The 18,060-nt window shown below is 40.3% G+C and overlaps 1 protein-coding gene across 6 annotated transcripts in view; it reads right to left on the bottom strand.

The window, feature by feature from the left end:
* gdpd5b (glycerophosphodiester phosphodiesterase domain containing 5b) overlaps nucleotides 1-18,060 on the bottom strand; it is a 187,194-nt gene that overhangs the window by 62,130 nt on the left and 107,004 nt on the right. For 3 of the 6 annotated variants that reach the window (XR_009650210.1, XM_060897759.1, XM_060897758.1), the window contains one exon: nucleotides 15,391-15,494. Coding sequence is in view for 2 of the 6 variants with exons in the window: in XM_060897759.1 (XP_060753742.1) it covers nucleotides 15,391-15,494 (104 nt within the window). In the remaining 4 variants the exon portion in view is untranslated. Of the gene's footprint in view, nucleotides 1-5,372; nucleotides 5,530-5,640; nucleotides 5,701-10,809; nucleotides 10,914-15,390; nucleotides 15,495-18,060 lie in introns of those variants that run through there. The other 3 variants (XM_060897760.1, XM_060897761.1, XM_060897762.1) reach the window with 3 other exon arrangements.

The raw sequence follows: 18,060 nt of genomic DNA on the forward strand, positions 1-18,060 counted from the left end.
GTGCGTTGGCTGTACGAATGAAGCGACAGCCGTACGTCCGAGCAGCCTCAGATTTCGTGCGTGGTATGTACGTTCGACTTCCAGGTTATACGTTGGGTGCGCGGTGATCTTACTACTTCATGGTCGCCACAACTACATTCTCCATGAACAAAAAAAAAAACGCAGCGATTTGGGAAACGCTAAAAATCGCACAGCCAAAAAAATCTTACTACTGTCTCTAGTGTGAAAATGCTGAGAAGCACTCCGGGCCGTTTCAGTGTTACTTCTGCAAGTTCTCACAGGCTGTATTCGGCCTGCAGGCCTTGAGCTTGGCACATCATCTAACTGGAGTCAGAGCAGGTAATGACTGAAGGGAATGTAAAGATGGCACAGAAGATATTAGTAATTAGCTATTCATGTACACGTTTGCCATTATGATATGTCTTTACTATGATGGCTTTCTGCAGCGTGGACCTGGTATAGAGGATCCTCACTCAGCTGTCTACACGAACCGTTTATATAAGACGGCTAACAACATTATCAACACACCCAAGTCATAAACTGTTTGTTCCCTCCCATTGTGTAAATCAAATGGTGCGAACCCTCCAAAAATCCATTTTAATTCCAGCTTGTAATGTGACAAAACAGGACAAACACCGAGGGGGATGAATACTTTTGCAAGGCACTGGACAGGACCATCAGAACATGTACAAATAGATTGAGGAACAGTTTCTTCTGCAGAGTTGTAGCCTCCACTACGCACCCACACACACATATATAACCCCAAGTTGCTGCGAACGCACTGATCACTTTACTTTCAGGGCTATAAATACAATTATTATAATCTGCGCAATATCTGCTTACACTACACTTTATTTTACTTACTTGATCACTTTACACATAGGAACGTAAATACGCCTAGAGCGACGGCTACAATTATCAACACCTTCACGATCTTTTGGCCATTGCAGAAGTAGAAAAGACTTTCAATACATAAATTGTGCATGAATGATTACTCAAACTTCCACTGGAAAAAAAAAAAAAGAGCTGATTCCCGATCAGAGGCGATTCTAGAGTCTGTTGTGGCCCCAAGCAAACATTTCCAGGGGGCCCTTCTGACCAGTGTTCATCACCAATATGTTATAAATAGTCTGACACCAACGAAAAATGTATGAAACCAAAGTTTTTTAAATTCCAAATGTGAAAATACAATAAAAACAATAAAAAAACAAAATAAATAAGCCCTCGGGCCCCGACTCTCAGGGGGCCCTTGGGCCAGGGGGCCCCAAGCAGTTGCCAGTCTTGCTTGTTCACAAGCTGCGCGTCTGTTCCCGATTACTTAGCGTATCAGATCACATGACACTGTTCCACAATTATCGACACCTTTGTCCAGTTACCGACATCCAGATGATTGTTTATTAAAATAAATCAAATCGGTATGTGGTATTAAGTTAACAAAACAGTTTTTATTTAAAATTTATTTTGATTTCTAAATGATTTCTATTTCAAACAGTGCTCTAATTTTGTTGCAATTAGATTCAGATTGGTGAAGCGTCAGTATTTTCAAACAAGTGGATTTCTTTTTATAATTGAGATTTTAAATTCACATCTAAAAATATAAAATGTCTACTGATATTTACAACAAACTGAAAAAAAAACAATTCTGAATGGAATAGAAAAATCTGAATATTTCAAGCATGTAATTATTATTTTTTTATATGCTAGGAATTTAATTCTGGTCTAATTATATTTATTGCAATCGGATTCCAAATAGTCTATAAACATTCCATTCTGTTATGAATCAGAAAAAATATATATATTATATATAAAAATCACAGCACTTATTTATTTTTTTTAAAAGTACGTCATCGACTTCAACAATGTTACACAAAGATCGATCCATAACAGTTGTAAATGTCCCTTAATTCCACAGCGTGTCGATAATGGTGGACACCGGTGAAAGTGATCACTATTATCGACACCTCACGTGACTTCTCAAACGCACGTTTAGGTATAAAATGAAAAAGTAAGAAACAAAGTAGGTTTCGACAAGGAGATCATGAAATATCGGTGAATTTGAAGAGTAAAAACATGTCCATGGTCTTTCCATCATGCTTACCTGCGATGATAACGTCCGGGTTTTCCTCAAATTGCTTATCGTGCTTAAAAAAAAAAAAAATCCATCTCAGGTAACGAGCTGCGTCATGCAGACGACAGGGCGAGGCGGGGCTTCTGTTTGATTAATTAACCAATAATAACTGTTGGAACTGAAACTCACCTTTTGTAAAATTGTATTTTATTGGTAAATCTGAAAAGGTGTCGATAATTATGGACTGTTGATAATTGGAGACGCTGCTCTAGTACTACTGTGCAATATCTGCCTGCATTGCAATTCACTAACACTACCGTTCAAAAGTTTGGGGTCACCCAGACAATTTTGTGTTTTCCATGAAAAGTCACACTTTTATTTACCACCATAAGTTGTAAAATGAATAGAAAATATAGTCAAGACATTTTTCTGGCCATTTTGAGCATTTAATCGACCCCACAAATGTGATGCTCCAGAAACTCAATCTGCTCAAAGGAAGGTCAGTTTTATAGCTTCTCTAAAGAGCTCAACTGTTTTCAGCTGTGCTAACATGATTGTACAAGGGTTTTCTAATCATCCATTAGCCTTCTGAGGCAATGAGCAAACACATTGTACCATTAGAACACTGGAGTGAGAGTTGCTGGAAATGGGCCTCTATACACCTATGGAGATATTGCACCAAAAACCAGACATTTGCAGCTAGAATAGTCATTTACCACATTAGCAATGTATAGAGTGGATTTCTGATTAGTTTAAAGTGATCTTCATTGAAAAGAACAGTGCTTTTCTTTCAAAAATAAGGACATTTCAAAGTGACCCCAAACTTTTGAACGGTAGTGTACAAGAACGCATCCACGTTCATAATAATATTCTCATCTCATTATCTCTAGCCGCTTTATCCTGTTCTACAGGGTCGCAGGCAAGCTGGAGCCTATCCCAGCTGACTACAGGTGAAAGGTGGGGTACTATTTTAAACTATGTCTTATGTAGAGGTAGAAGTAATTTGTGTAGCTGTATACTTGTAAATAGTAAATACTTTTTTGAACCTACCTAATTGTCTGTTTTGTGTATGTACATGTTTTGAATCTAACCCTTTTCCTCTCCAGACCACCAGAGGTCACCCCCAAATACTAAAACTACTTTCTTCAGTGCAATTTTGTACTTCTTGTGGAACTGCTGTATAAAGTATATGAAAGTAACCTCTGGCACAAAGCCTTACAGCTGGCCTTACTGAGTTCGGAAGTTTTTTTTTTTTTTTGTGAACTGATTTTCTGTGTTTGATCTTCCCTTCCATCCATTATCCATAACCACTTATCCTGTGTAGGGTCGCAGGCAAGCTGGAGCCTATCCCAGCTGACTACGGGCGAGAGGCGGGGTACACCCTGGACAAGTCGCCAGGTCATCACAGGGCTGACACATAGACACAGACAACCATTCACACTCACATTCACACCTACGCTCAATTTAGAGTCACCAGTTAACCTAACCTGCATGTCTTTGGACTGTGGGGGAAACCGGAGCACCTGGAGGAAACCCACGCGGACACGGGGAAAACATGCAAACTCCGCACAGAAAGGCCCTCGCCGGCCACGGGGCTCGAACCCGGACCTTCTTGCTGTGACGCGACAGCGCTAACCACTACACCACCGTGCCACCCATAATAATATTGTGAATTGTAATTACATAATTTCTGCTGTTCACCAGCATCGTGTAATGAACAAGCCACTACCTGATCTACATATCTGAGTAAAAGACTACATCAAGCGTGCAGGCAGTCATTTACCACATTAGCAATGTATAGAGTGGATTTCTGATTAGTTTAAAGTGATCTTCATTGAAAAGAACAGTGCTTTTCTTTCAAAAATAACGACATTTCAAAGTGACCCCAAACTTTTGAACGGTAGTGTATTGCTTATAGACAAAAGACGTGCACATTCAGTCAAAAAATAAAATAAAATACCCCACAGTAAAAGCACTTTTGTGGACAACTTTATTCCGTGAATTACCCGTGGGGGCAGAACCAATGGGGAGCAGCCACTGCTGGCTGGAAGTGGCGTACAGTCATTGATTCGGGGTCATCGGGTGCGAGTGGGCTGCGACAGCCTGCGACTAGTTGGAGACACAACAATTGCGATAAAATGTGAATTTTCACTTGGAATCCCACTGAATTGATATTCGCATATTTTATCACAATTGTTGTGTCTCCAACTAGTCGCAGGCTGTTGCAACCCAGTGAGATGCACTCGCACTTCCTGTCTCACGGAAACTTACTTGAGAAGGGTTTGTGACGGCTTTGCGACACCAGCGACGCATTTGCAGCTATTTTGAGAGAAATTTTGTCGCACTAATTTTTTGAACATGTTCAAAATTTCAACGACAAAGGAGCGACACTTTGCGACTCATGCGAGGAAATTGAGAAGCCCTGCGAATGTTTCAAGACACTTTTGAAACTCTCACGTGAATGACGTTCGCAAGCTGTCGCAGCCCAGTGAGATACTGGCTTAAGCAAGCAGTTTTATCTCGTATTTTAGTTATACTTTTTTTTTATTGCTGCTATTTTCACCGAGTGCTACCAAACTAAGTTTCGTTGTATTACTACAATAACAATAGAGTCTTATCTAATGACGCTACATGAGCAACAGCTGGATGAACATGGAGGTGCAAAGAGGAACGAGACTTTTTTTTCCTTTCACCCAAACTACCTAGGGTGTTTTTTTTTTTTTTTAAATTATTTCTTCTTTTTAATGCCTTGGTGGGGGGAAAAAAAAATACTTACCGCCATGAGGTGTGTGTGCGTACTGTATGTGTGCGTTTCCAAACAAAATGACTCACCTTGTATTTTACATAATTCTGACATCGGTTGAAGGCACTGTATTCACAACAACTGGGAGTTACATAACACTAATTTCACGGTGCTATGAGACTCAAACATAATATTTACTCTGGAGAAAAATCTCAGCTTATGAAACTTCTTTTCAATCAAGTTAAAACTCAAGAGAACGTATGAATAACAAAGCAACGTAGTCAATAACACTTCAATACTGGTATTTCTTTGGATTTAAATTTACTCGGGACAAAAATAATCAAAATTGGTCCAGTATTGGGGGTCCAGTACGTAAACCATTACCCTTCCCCCTCCCCTCTTTTCCACCTGATTTAGAAAATGTGGCAGCGTTGGAGGCAGCAGAGTTAAAGATGCTAAGATTTGTGTTGTGAGTAACGAAGATGGACAGGATTAGAAACGAGTACATTAGACAGACAGCCCAGGTTGGATGGTTTGGAGACCAAGTTGGGTTGGACGTACGCGGAGGAGAGACGCTGACTACACTGGGAAAAGGATGCTGAAGATGGAGCTGGCAGGCAAGAGGAGAAGAGGGCGGCCAAAGAGAAGGTTCATGGATGTGGTGAGAGAGGAAGATGGATGATGATGAGATGGAAACGGATGATCTGCCGTGGCGACCCTTAACAGGAGCAGCCGAAAAAAGAACATCAATCTCAAACAAACAATCAGAATATTTAAAAAGTGATGAATATAAAAATATACAGTAGATACAAAAAAAATAAATAAATACTCATAGGATGCTCCAAAATATTTCAGAAGAGCTTCTGAATTTGCTGTAACCTAGATGAGCCTGTCACACAAAATACATTTGTTGCAAAAATAAATATATACGTAATAATTATGTACGGAAGCCGAGAGAGGCCCTTCATATAATCCTTTTTTTTTATTCACCTTGTTATCCCGAGATAACGACATAATTAATTCAGGATGTCGAGAAAACACCACAACTAATTCTAGATCTCGAGAAAACAAAACCGTTATTCCGAGATAATGACATAATTAATTCAGGATCTCGAGAAAACAATAAGACTAATTCGAGATCTCGAGAAAACAAAACCGTTATTCTGAGATAACGACATAATTAATTCAGGATCTCGGGAAAACAACACAACTAATTCGAGATCTCGAGAAAACAAAACCGTTATTCCGAGATAACGACATAATTAATTCAGGATCTCGAGAAAACAATAAGACTAATTCGAGATCTCGAGAAAACAAAACTGTTATTCCGAGATAATGACATAATTAATTCAGGATCTCGAGAAAACAACACAACTAATTCGAGATCTCGAGAAAACAAAACCGATATTCCGAGATAACGACATAATTAATTCAGGATCTCGAGAAAACAACACAATTTGAGATCTCGAGAAAACAAAACCGTTATTCCGAGATAATGACATAATTAATTCAGGATCTCGAGAAAACAATAAGACTAATTCGAGATCTCGAGAAAACAAAACCGTTATTCCGAGATAACGACATAATTAATTCAGGATCTCGAGAAAACAACACAACTAATTCGAGATCTTGAGAAAACAAAACCGTTATTCCAAGATAACGACATAATTAATTCAGGATCTCGAGAAAACACCACAACTAATTCGAGATCTCGAAAAAACAAAACCGACATTCCGAGATAATGACATAATTAATTCAGGATCTCGAGAAAACACCACAACTAATTCGAGATCTCGAGAAAACAAAACCGTTATTTCGAGATCTTGAGAAAACAAAACAATTATTTCATGATCTCGAGTAAACAGCTGAGAAATGGTTCATTCAGGTGCGCCAAGAGACTTGTGATATGCTGACTTTGGGGCTATTTCTCATTCTGTATAGACACAACTTTGGTCATTAGAATGTCTGGAATAATCGATCACCTAATAAGGCAATATTTTGATCAGGGGTTTACTCGAGATCATGATATAATTGTCTTGTTTTCTCGAGATCACGGAATAATTGTTTTGTTTTCTCGAGATCTCTAATTAGTTGTGTTGTTTTCTCGACATCCTGAATTAATTATTTCGTTAGCTCGGGATAACAAGGTGAATAAAAAAAGATCATATGAAGGGCCTCTCGCGGCTTCCGTAATTATGCACATTATGCACCATAAACTTTCAGAACAGGAACCAAATGAACCTTCTTGGTGAATTTCTAGGCAAAAAAAGTCAATATATCACAAATGATACAACACGTCAGCATCGTACAGATGTCTTTTACATTCGCCTACAGCAACGGAAAAGTTCCCTGACTGAGCCCAGGACCTACAATACAATACAGGAATCCTTTAAATGAAATTAATACTTAATTATGCGCTAGTTGGGTTGTAATTAAAATCAAATCATTTTGCTGTAGGCTACACACATTATCATAATTAAACTGTGTGAAATTATATCCGTTTATATGTTACAGTGGTGCTTGAAAGTTTGTGAACCCTTTAGAATTTTCTATATTTCTACATAAATATGACCGAAAACATAATCAGATTTTCACACAAGTCCTAAAAGTAGATAAAGAGAAGCCAGTTAAACAAATGAGACAAAAATATTATACTTGGTCATTTATTTATTTATTGAGGAAAATGATCCAATATTACATATCTGTGAGTGGCAAAAGTATGTGAACCTTTGCTTTCAGTATCTGGTGTGTGCTTAGGGTCGTTGTCTTGCTGCATGACCCACCTTCTCTTGAAATTCAGTTCATGGACAGATGTCCTGACATTTTCCTTTAGAATTCGCTGGTATAATTCAGAATTCATTGTTCCATCAATGATGGCAAGCCGTCCTGGCCCAGATGCAGCAAAACAGGCCCAAACCATGATACTACCACCACCATGTTTCACAGATGGGATAAGGTTCTTATGCTGGAATGCAGTGTTTTCCTTTCTCCAAACATAACGCTTCTCATTTAAACCAAAAAGTTCTATTTTGGTCTCATCCATCCACAAAACATTTTTCCAATAGCCTTCTGGCTTGTCCACGTGATCTTTAGCAAACTGCAGATGAGCAGCAATGTTCTTTTTGGAGAGCAGTGGCTTTCTCCTTGCAACCCTGCCATGCACACCATTGTTGTTCAGTGTTCTCCTGATGGTGGACTCATGAACATTAACATTAGCCAATGTGAGAGAGGCCTTCAGTTGCTTAGAAGTTACCCTGGGGTCCTTTGTGACCTCGCCGACTATTACACGCCTTGCTCTTGGAGTGATCTTTGTTGGTCGACCACTCCTGGGGAGGGTAACAATGGTCTTGAATTTCCTCCATTTGTACACAATCTGTCTGACTGTGGATTGGTGGAGTCCAAACTCTTTAGAGATGGTTTTGTAACCTTTTCCAGCCTGATGAGCATCAACAACGCTTTTTCTGAGGTCCTCAGAAACCTCCTTTGTTCGTGCCATGATACACTTCCACAAACATGTTGTGAAGATCAGACTTTGATAGATCCCTGTTCTTTAAATAAAACGGGGTGCCCACTCACACCTGATTGTCATCCCATTGATTGAAAACACCTGACTCTAATTTCACCTTCAAATTAACTGCTAATCCTAGAGGTTCACATACTTTTGCCACTCACAGATATGTAATATTGGATCATTTTCCTCAATAAATGAATGACCAATTATAATATTTTTGTCTCATTTGTTTAACTGGCTTCTCTTTATCTACTTTTAGGACTTGTGTGAAAATCTGATGTTTTAGGTCATATTTATGCAGAAATATAGATAATTCTAAAGGGTTCACAAAATTTCAAGCACCACTGTATGGAAGCGAGTTGGATAGAAAATAAAATACCATCACCCTAACTGCAACAACAGAGCAAGCAACTTAGGCTAACAAACATAAGTGACATTAGACTCTCAGTCACTTCCTCCAGCTTGTCTCACTTATGTGTGTGGGATCGCTGCCATGTGGACCCCATTGGTCCACGTCATATTAATAGGCCCCAAGCATAACTACATCACTTGTTTATCGCAATGTATTATGGGGGATCGCCGGGGTTGGCAGTTGAGCGATTATAGTGGATGTCAGATTAATTTTACGTGAGCGTGATGTGAGAGGAGCGATTTTGCTGTGCTTGGTCATGGAGGACAATGAAATTGGTGATTTAAAGAAGTGGATAACATGTCGAGGGTTTACAGCAGGAAAATCGGAATCCAAATCAAGCTTGGTGAGAAGGTAAGACATAAGTGACAAGAATTTGTACAACCTAGAGATTGACCGAGTCTACCACACTGTACAAAACATCATCATCATCGTCACATCTCAATGTCCTATCAAAACATTTATAAACTAGTGATTAGTTAAATAAAACTTGATATCACGAAACATAAATAGATCATCATCATCATTATTTTTGGAAACCCGTTCATCTGACGTGTCATGTTCAGTATAAATGCATTTACTTCAGTAAATGCCGCTCGTGAGGCACACGGAACATTATCCACACCCGAAAGAGAACCCTTGGTGGTTTGGGAGTTTTATCGGTCTGACAGGTTCGTTCGGCTGCCGAGTGCTTCGGTACGTTGAGAGGCAAAGGCCGAAGAACGCTTCATTTTAGAGGCTTTGGAATGTCGCTAGTTTCAGATAATGAACAGTCTCAATTGTTATAATCATCTATAACCGAAGGCCGTTCCACAGACCATGGAAATATTGCTCGGTCACAGTTTAAGTACGTCTTTTTCACCACCAGAGAAATGTAAGCTACAAACACTCGTCCATTTTGATTCAATTCGAAGGTTTTCGCTGCAGATTAAACTTATCCATTTCTTTCTTCTCTTCTTCTTAACTGGCAGCTGATAAAAGCTCAAATGAGGTGTTCTCTTTGTTGTGGAGACACAGTAAGGCACACAGCAATTCACTTCAGGCGTGGTTAGACACAACAATGCAGTGTTTAACAAAGGCAAAAGTAAACAATACGGCAAAGATGACCCCATTATCGCCCATAATGCATTGCGGTAAACAAGCGATGATGTAGTCAGGGGTGTTAGGGTCACCAGAGCATATTTTAATACCGAATGCCCTTCCTGCCACAACCCTCCCATTTCCAACCATTCACAACTATTGCTCGTGTGTGTGTCTGTTCACTGCTTCAGATGGGTTAAATGCAGAGAGGAATTTCACAAGTGTATGTGTGATGGATAAAGTTGTTCTGCTTCTTCTATGGACAATTTAGAGCCACCAATTAGCCTAACCTGCATGTCTTTGGACTGTGGGGGAAACCAGAGCACCCAGAAGAAAACCATGCAGATACGGGGAGAACATGCAAACTCCACTGAGAAAGGCTCCTGTCTGCGAACCTTCTTGCTGTGAGGCAACAGTGCTCACCACTACACCAAAGTTCTACTCAAACATAAGTGTTAGACTAACTAGCCTACTTCATTACATACATACTCATCTCTTCTCATTATCTCTAGCCGCTTTATCCTGTCCTACAGGGTCGCAGGCAAGCTGGAGCCTATCCCAGCTGACTATGGGCGAAAGGCGGGGTACACCCTGGACAAGTCGCCAGATCATCACAGGGCTGACACATAGACACAGACAACCATTCACACTCACATTCACACCTACGCTCAATTTAGAGTCACCAGTTAACCTAACCTGCATGTCTTTGGACTGTGGGGGAAACCGGAGCACCCGGAGGAAACCCACGTGGACACGGGGAGAACATGCAGACTCCACACAGAAAGGCCCTCGCCGGCCACGTGGCTCGAACCCGGACCTTCTTGCTGTGAGGCGACAGCGCTAACTACTACACCACCGTACCGCCGTAATGTAATATTATACTCATAAAACGATGACCGCTGAATACCTTTTTTCTTTTGCATGTTTCTCCTCTGATTTTACTAATTGCATCAGTCCTGTGTAATGTTAGAGGTAATAGATTCCCCCATTCCCCCTACCTCAGGCTTCTGGTGGGGAGAGCTGAGGTCAACCTCCTTCCCCAGCTTGTATGTCTGAGTAGGAGACCAGGAAGTAACCTGCCCAGCTCACAAACACAATCAGAACGCCACTCCAACAAGGTTAATTCACCCACACAGTCACATGATCTCATTGATGTGACGTGCAAATGAGCAACAGAAAACCAAATCAAGCAAATGTCACCGTTACATTTTTGTGTGTGTGGGCACCCAATGCTGCCCTCAAGATACCGCCTTGGACAGCTGCCCATGTCACCCATCCCAAAAATCCACCACTGGTGCCTGTAGTTGATATCACATGGGGTCTGTTTTCTGATGTTTAAAAAAAGGATCCTTTCCGTTTTGTCAGACAATCATTGTTATTCTATCCACATTCACTGGATATGAGCAATCGTGCACTCTCACTGGCTACTCTACAACTAGGATATCAGCTCATATACTGTGAGTTGAGAAAAACAAAATGGCGGCGCGTCGTTGCTGAACCAACCGAGGACGACATAAGAACTCTACTCGAATACAAAACCCAAAAAGTACAAAAAATAAAATAAAAGCAAAAAAATACGGAACAAAAGTACTTCATCATAAGAAAACATTTTTTTTCAAGAATAATCACATTTTTCACAAATTGCTACCATCATTTCGCCGGTTTGTTTACGTTCTAAGTGGAAATTATTTTGTTGGCTGTTTTGTATAAAGTTCATCAGCTCATTTAGGACTAACTGTTAAATATTCTGCTAATCAGCTAAATATTCAGCCATTACTTTGGGAATTGGGTGGCACAATGATGTGGTTAGCATTGTCGCCTCATAGCAAGAAGGTTCTGGGTTCAAGCCCAGTGGCTGACGGGGGGGCCTTTCCATGTGGAGTTTGCATGTTCTCCCCGTGTCTGCATGGGTTTCCTCTGGGTGCTCCGCTTTCCCCCACAGTCCAAAGATATGCAGTTAGGTTAAATGGCTACTCTACTCTAAATTGCCCATATGGTAGGTGTGAGTGAGTATGCAGAAAGGAACTGGCCACCCTACTGCTGCAATTCTGGCCAAGTCAACCAAAGGTTCACCTCAAGCCTGGATTGGGTTCGTCAGTGACGACGACTTTGGAAACAGACTTCAAGAATTCTTTTGTAAACATCAGAAAACAGCCCCCATGCAATAATCAGCTCCTGCTATGTAGAATTACTGTACATTGTATTGCTATTTTGCGGTTGCCAGTTAAAGCGCTCTAACTCAATACTAGACCGAATCAATTGTTTTTGTCCCGAGTAAATATTTGGACCCAAACTCGTTGGGAAAACTATGGCGCAGGTTAACAATCCAAGTGCTTTTGTTTAATTTCTAGATGTTGTAGGTGCAATTGGTCTTGTGTGATCAATCTCATTAAATCATTAAATCAGTCTAATTAAATGTCTCATTCAATCAGTCTCATTAATAATACCATTAATTCTGGTGCTTAATAATAAATTACCAAACAGCTAAATTATGGTACAGTATATTCCAAATTATTATGATCACTTACCGTATTACATAACTCATATGCACCTTGGAATTCTTTGAGATTGGGTACTTCAAAAATATTGGTACAACAAATAAACACAGTTTCAATAATTGAATTTATTATAACAATGATAAAAATTGAATAATAGCAGTTGAATACATTATATACTGTGTGTGAGAGTGATGTGTGAGAGTGATTGGAATCTTATCTGAGGTATACGTGTGTGTGTGAGTATGTGTGTTATCTGAGGTGTGGGGGTCACCACGTGGGACAGGTGACCACGTGTATCTAAGTAGAACAAAAGAGTTAGCTTTGGCTGCTAGCGAAGGTGTGTGTGTGTGTGTGTGTGTGTGTGTGTGTGTGTGTGTGTGTGTGTTATCTGAGGTGTGGGGGTCACCATGTGGGAGAGGTGACCACGTGTTTCTAAGTAGAACAAAAGAGTTAGCTTTGGTTGCTAGCTAAGATGTGTTTGTGAGGCCTGTGGCCACGTGTGGAGACAAAGATTAGCCTTGTGTTGCTAGCTAAGACAAAGGAATGCTAGCTAAGGTGTGTTTGTGAGGCCTGTGGCCACGTGTGGAGACAAAGATTAGCCTTGGTAGCTAACTCCACTAGCTTATAACACTACTAAATCCACTGAAATCTTGATGAGGTCAAAATATGTGTAATAATGAAATTAAAGTGTTAGAAAGGAAAAGAGAGAGAACATGCAAAACCTTATCTATTAAACAAACGACTGAGAGAACATAGAATAATTATGGAACACAAAATCAGTGTGCACACTTAAACAGTTCCTGAGTTTAAATTCACACTACTTCATAAGCTAATTCCTAAGACTAATTTGCCCAAAAATGCCAATCTTACTTCAGTATCTCGCCTCTACGCGAGATTATGAGAAGATGTTCCGAGACTTTTGGAGTTTCACCGTTGTGGAGACCTCCGTGAAGCACAGAGAATTTCTTGGTCCGACGCATGGTCGCTCGTAATGAAAAGAGAGTCTCTGATCAACAATGTGTACAGCGCTTTAATTAGAAGGATCCGGTCACTTCTAACTTTAAATTAAACTGCTTGGGCGGCAGTTCGTAACGTTACTATAATACGAATAAAAACCGGTTGTAACTCATCTGAGTTAGATCGCACAATTCTGGATTTCTACCGTGGCCAATGGTAAACAGAAAGAAAAACGCGCTGAATCTTTCTTCTTGCAAGAAAGAAGTCGTGATTTCGGACGGTCCGATGAGAGAATGCCTCTTTACGTCTGTTCCCGCGTGGTTGCAGAGCCAAAGAGACCGAGTTGGAAGTTTCTGGGTTACTTATGGCTTCCTGGAGGATGTGATGCAGGTGATCCCGCCCAGGCGTGACGTGGGTCAACGCGGAAGTTGGCTGATGGGAAATGTAGTTTCTTAAAGGGACTGTGTGTTGTACCTACAATGTGGCAGGATGAAGCTGACCTGACATCAGTCCTGACATCAGTCCTGATGTGTCCCTGAGCCAGGAGGAAGTCTGCTCACATCCACAGCTGCTAATTACCATCTCTCGCTTTGTCAGTTTTGTTCACAGGCATTAACACAAGGGCACCCTGAAACATGACGCCCTTCATGATACAGCTTCATACAGAAGGTTTTACGCCGCTGAGACACAGATGAAGACGGAGACCAAAAGGATATGAACCAGTGAAAGCAAGCAAGAACAAAAAGCAGACTGGATCGCTGATCTTTTTAAGCTATTTTATATCAGAAAATATATTATTTCTTGTGAACTCTTCAGTCTATATCATAATATCTGTCTTTAATGGAAAGTAGCATTTTTTACCCAATAAGACCTACAAGTTAGTGTTGCTGTAGTAGAGAATAATTGATATTTATGGTATAGTGATGATACATTTTTTTTCTGATTACAGGAAAAAGAAAGCCATGAGACAAAGCAAAGGGAACAAACCTGAAAATAAAAAAAATGTAAAAAAAAAAAAAAACCAGCTCACCACCACGTTACACCAGTGAAGATAAATCTTAAGTTTAATTAGACAATTTTGATTGATAATATATATATTTAGTCTCTATCTAAAATCGGAGCTCCTGATGAGTTAATGAGTAAAATATTTGCAAGGGCACAAAATCAACCTGAATAGAATAATATTATATTATACAGTAGCACCGTGGATGAACCATCGAATTGCATTGTGTTTTTCACCTCAATAAATCACTGCATTGTCTTGTGACTGTGGGACCAATAATGAGATACACATTGCAGTTACTGTACATATTTATTCCTTTCTTTGACACCGCGTGCCATGTACCAGAAACATTTATTATGGTGTGACTCTGCTGGGCGCCTGGTGGACAGCAGTGGACCAACACTTTCATTTTACACCATTATTGTAGAGTTACCATCCAGTATGAAACTTGAGATGTCAAACAGTTGCCTGGTTACATCTGTCACATCCACACAGAGCACCATTAGGATTAATGACCATGCACGTGTTCCTGATTAGAGCACAATCACAGCGCATACATATAAGCCAAGTTTCAAGTCAAGTTTATTTGTATAGCGCTTTTAACAATAAACATTGTCGCAAAGCAGCTTTACAGAATTTGAACGACTTAAAACATGAGCTAATTTTATCCCTAATCTATCCCCGATGAGCATGCCTGTGGCGATGGTAGTGAGGAAAAACTCCCTCAGACGACAGGAAGAAACCTCAAGAGGAACCAGACTCAAAAGGGAACCCATCCTCATTTGGGCAACAACAGACAACATGACTATAACATTAACAGTTTTAACTGTTTTCATTGATGTTACAACTCTTCATTGATGGAAACCATGTAAGGACTCTGAGTAACACACAGACTTTGCGTTGTGTACACTCTGTACCCTGCATCTAACATTACCAAACCTTATATTTTATATTACTTTTCTGGTTTTGACCCTGTTTGTGTTTTTGCACTGTGAGTATTGCATTCCCTCTGATATGTCCGTGCCTCATTCCACCACTGCCTCTTTGTCTACGTTTTGGACCTGTTTCCTAGCGTGTTTTCAATAAAACGCTTTACAGAAGTGAATTAAATCGAAACTCACCAGTTAAATTCGCTGTAGTCATTACTTGCTTCCAACCAGAAATAAAACCAGAACAGGAGCAAGGTGAAAGTCCCGAAGAGGATGAAGGTCCACGTGCACTCCCACTGCGGAAAAACACAACACACACGCACACTTCAGTTAACGACTAGATGGGAAAATTGTGTCCAAAGTGTGAGACGTGTACCAAAATGTAGGTACTATTCCTAACCTCTATGTACCACGTGTGCATTGTATGTGTGTGTGATTACAACAGACAAGAAATCCAACAATTACATGCCGTAAAGAATTAAATGACTGGCTATACTCATAACTCCCTTATAACTGATATCAAATAACCCTTTTCCACCAACAGGGGATGGGTTCTGTTCTGGTTCCGCCAAATTTTGAACCATTCAGGGTAGGGCTGTGTGATATATCGAATATACTCGATATATCGCCGAAAATTCTGTGTGCGATACATAAAATTATTATATCGTAACCATCGAGTATTTTATGGTCATCTTCCGACTTGTGTTTGTTTAAAACCTTTCCCGGTGGTTTTCTCCCTGTCCCTCAGGCAGTAATGTGAGAGGCTGCCTAACGGTAAAGAAAACAATAATGTCACACACTCGCCAACCAATCCCGGGCGACATCTCGGTGCTGAAAGGAACTTCCGGGAAGATTTTCTAGTTTCGGTTGTGTTGCCAGATTGGGCGGTTTTAAGTGCATTTTGGCGGGTTTTGAACATATTTTGGGCTGGAAAACGTCAGCAGTATCTGGCAACACTGCCGGCGGGAAGATTTCCTAGTTTCGGTTTACAGCGCTGACTCAGTTCGTGCAATCGCTGGTGCTGCATAGGCTACTGTGTAAGCTCTGTCAATTCCAGCGACAAATTAAAAATGGAAGCGGACGAATTGGTTCCTAAAGGAACTAGTAAGGGGTCAGTCATCTGGCATTTTTTGGATATCGCGAGGAGGACGTGGAACAGCAAATGCCAATTTGTAAAGTATGCAAAAAAAAAACCTGTCATCACGAAAGGCAGCAGCACTACAAATATGTTCCATCACCTGAAAACTCACCCGGTACAGTATGCAGAGTCTTTTAAACTCCGAACTACTTGCCCACGAGCTAACCCCCCCACGAGCTAAACAAATGACCATAGCGGCCTCGTTCTCCAAAGCCACCCCATATGAGAAAACGAGTCAGAGATAGAGAGCTATAACGGATACAATCACTAACGTCATTGCCGAACACATGATCCCGATTAGTATAGTGGAAAAACCAGGCTTCCAAAACTTACCAAAAACACACTCGATCCCAAATATGAGTTGCCTGGTCGCAGACATTTTACAGAGAAGGCAATTCCAGAATTATACACATCTGAGAGGCAGAGCCAGAAAACATTCAGTTCAAAAGTGTGCAAAGAGAAAAATGATGTTTTGCAGATCTCTCTCTTCTCTCCTTCTCTCTCTCTCTATTGTGGATGTTCCAGTGGTTCTCAGTAGTCAGGTTAATAGCTTGGAGATCTATTTTTTTAAATAATTTAATGAAAGAGCACTTTTCTTATTTAGGCTAAATGTCTTTCTCAGTGTTGAGCTTGCACTTTATTGATTTGAGCTCTGAGCAGCTCTGTATTGTATTGCCCCTTTGTTGCAATTTTCAAGATTGTTTTTGCAGTTTGTGCCACATCTTTGTTGAATAAAAATAGTCTTATTTCAATTCAATTGTGATTAATCACGAACATGAACATTTAAAATGTGTTGTTGAAAACCACCTGTAAAGTTAACCAAGAATGTTATTTAATCTGCAGGGATTGTAGTGAAAACAGTAAAGAGTAAAAGTTAGATTTCATGGGGTCCTTTAGAGGAGATTTAAATATATTGAGATATATATCGTATATCGTGAAATGGAGAAAATGTATCGGGATATTAATTTTTTCCCATATTCCACAGCCCTAATTCAGAGCATTTCAAAGAAAAAACAATTGGTTTGGAACCTGAAAAGTTGGCTCCCATGTGGAACCAAAAGATGTTGGTTTTTCCAAGGCGAAACATATCAGTGGGTATGTCATTAATTTCAAGAGTTTCTACAGCTTCTTATCATTAGTAGTTGATCAATGCTTGGGGGTTTTTTTTTGGATGAAAACAAACATCTGGACTAATATAACAAACAGCTCGCAGGTAATCAATGCAATCTACCATCTTGCTACTACTGTTTACGGTACTTCCATTGTGCATTGCATAACACCCTCTGTTCATGACACACCCTTGATTACAACGGTTCCACTAAACTACTCGTTTTGAGTGCAAACCACAAAAGCTTCAGGAAACAGTGCAAGTAACCAGAGCTAAATTTTACCTTATTGCTGCACTGTAGGTGCTAAAGAAGGCAACTGGACTTGCTTGAAATCCTTGAAGACGTTTCACCTCTCATCCGAAAGGCTTCTTCAGTTCTGTCTGACTAGCGGGGAGTTCCAGGTATTACGGTAGGTGTTAGGAGCCAAGAGGGTCATTAGGGTGATAACGACCCTCGAGGCTGCTAACACCATTCACACCCGGCCTCCAGTAACCCCAACAGGATGATTAGAGGGTCAATGACCCATGTGACCTCAACAACTCCATTTAGGTTTGCTTTTGGTCCACTAGAGGATAAATACCTGGAACTCTCCACCAGTCAGACAGAACTGAAGAA

The sequence above is a fragment of the Neoarius graeffei genome, chromosome 17 (assembly GCF_027579695.1).
Source record: "Neoarius graeffei isolate fNeoGra1 chromosome 17, fNeoGra1.pri, whole genome shotgun sequence".
Lineage (NCBI taxonomy): Eukaryota > Metazoa > Chordata > Actinopteri > Siluriformes > Ariidae > Neoarius > Neoarius graeffei.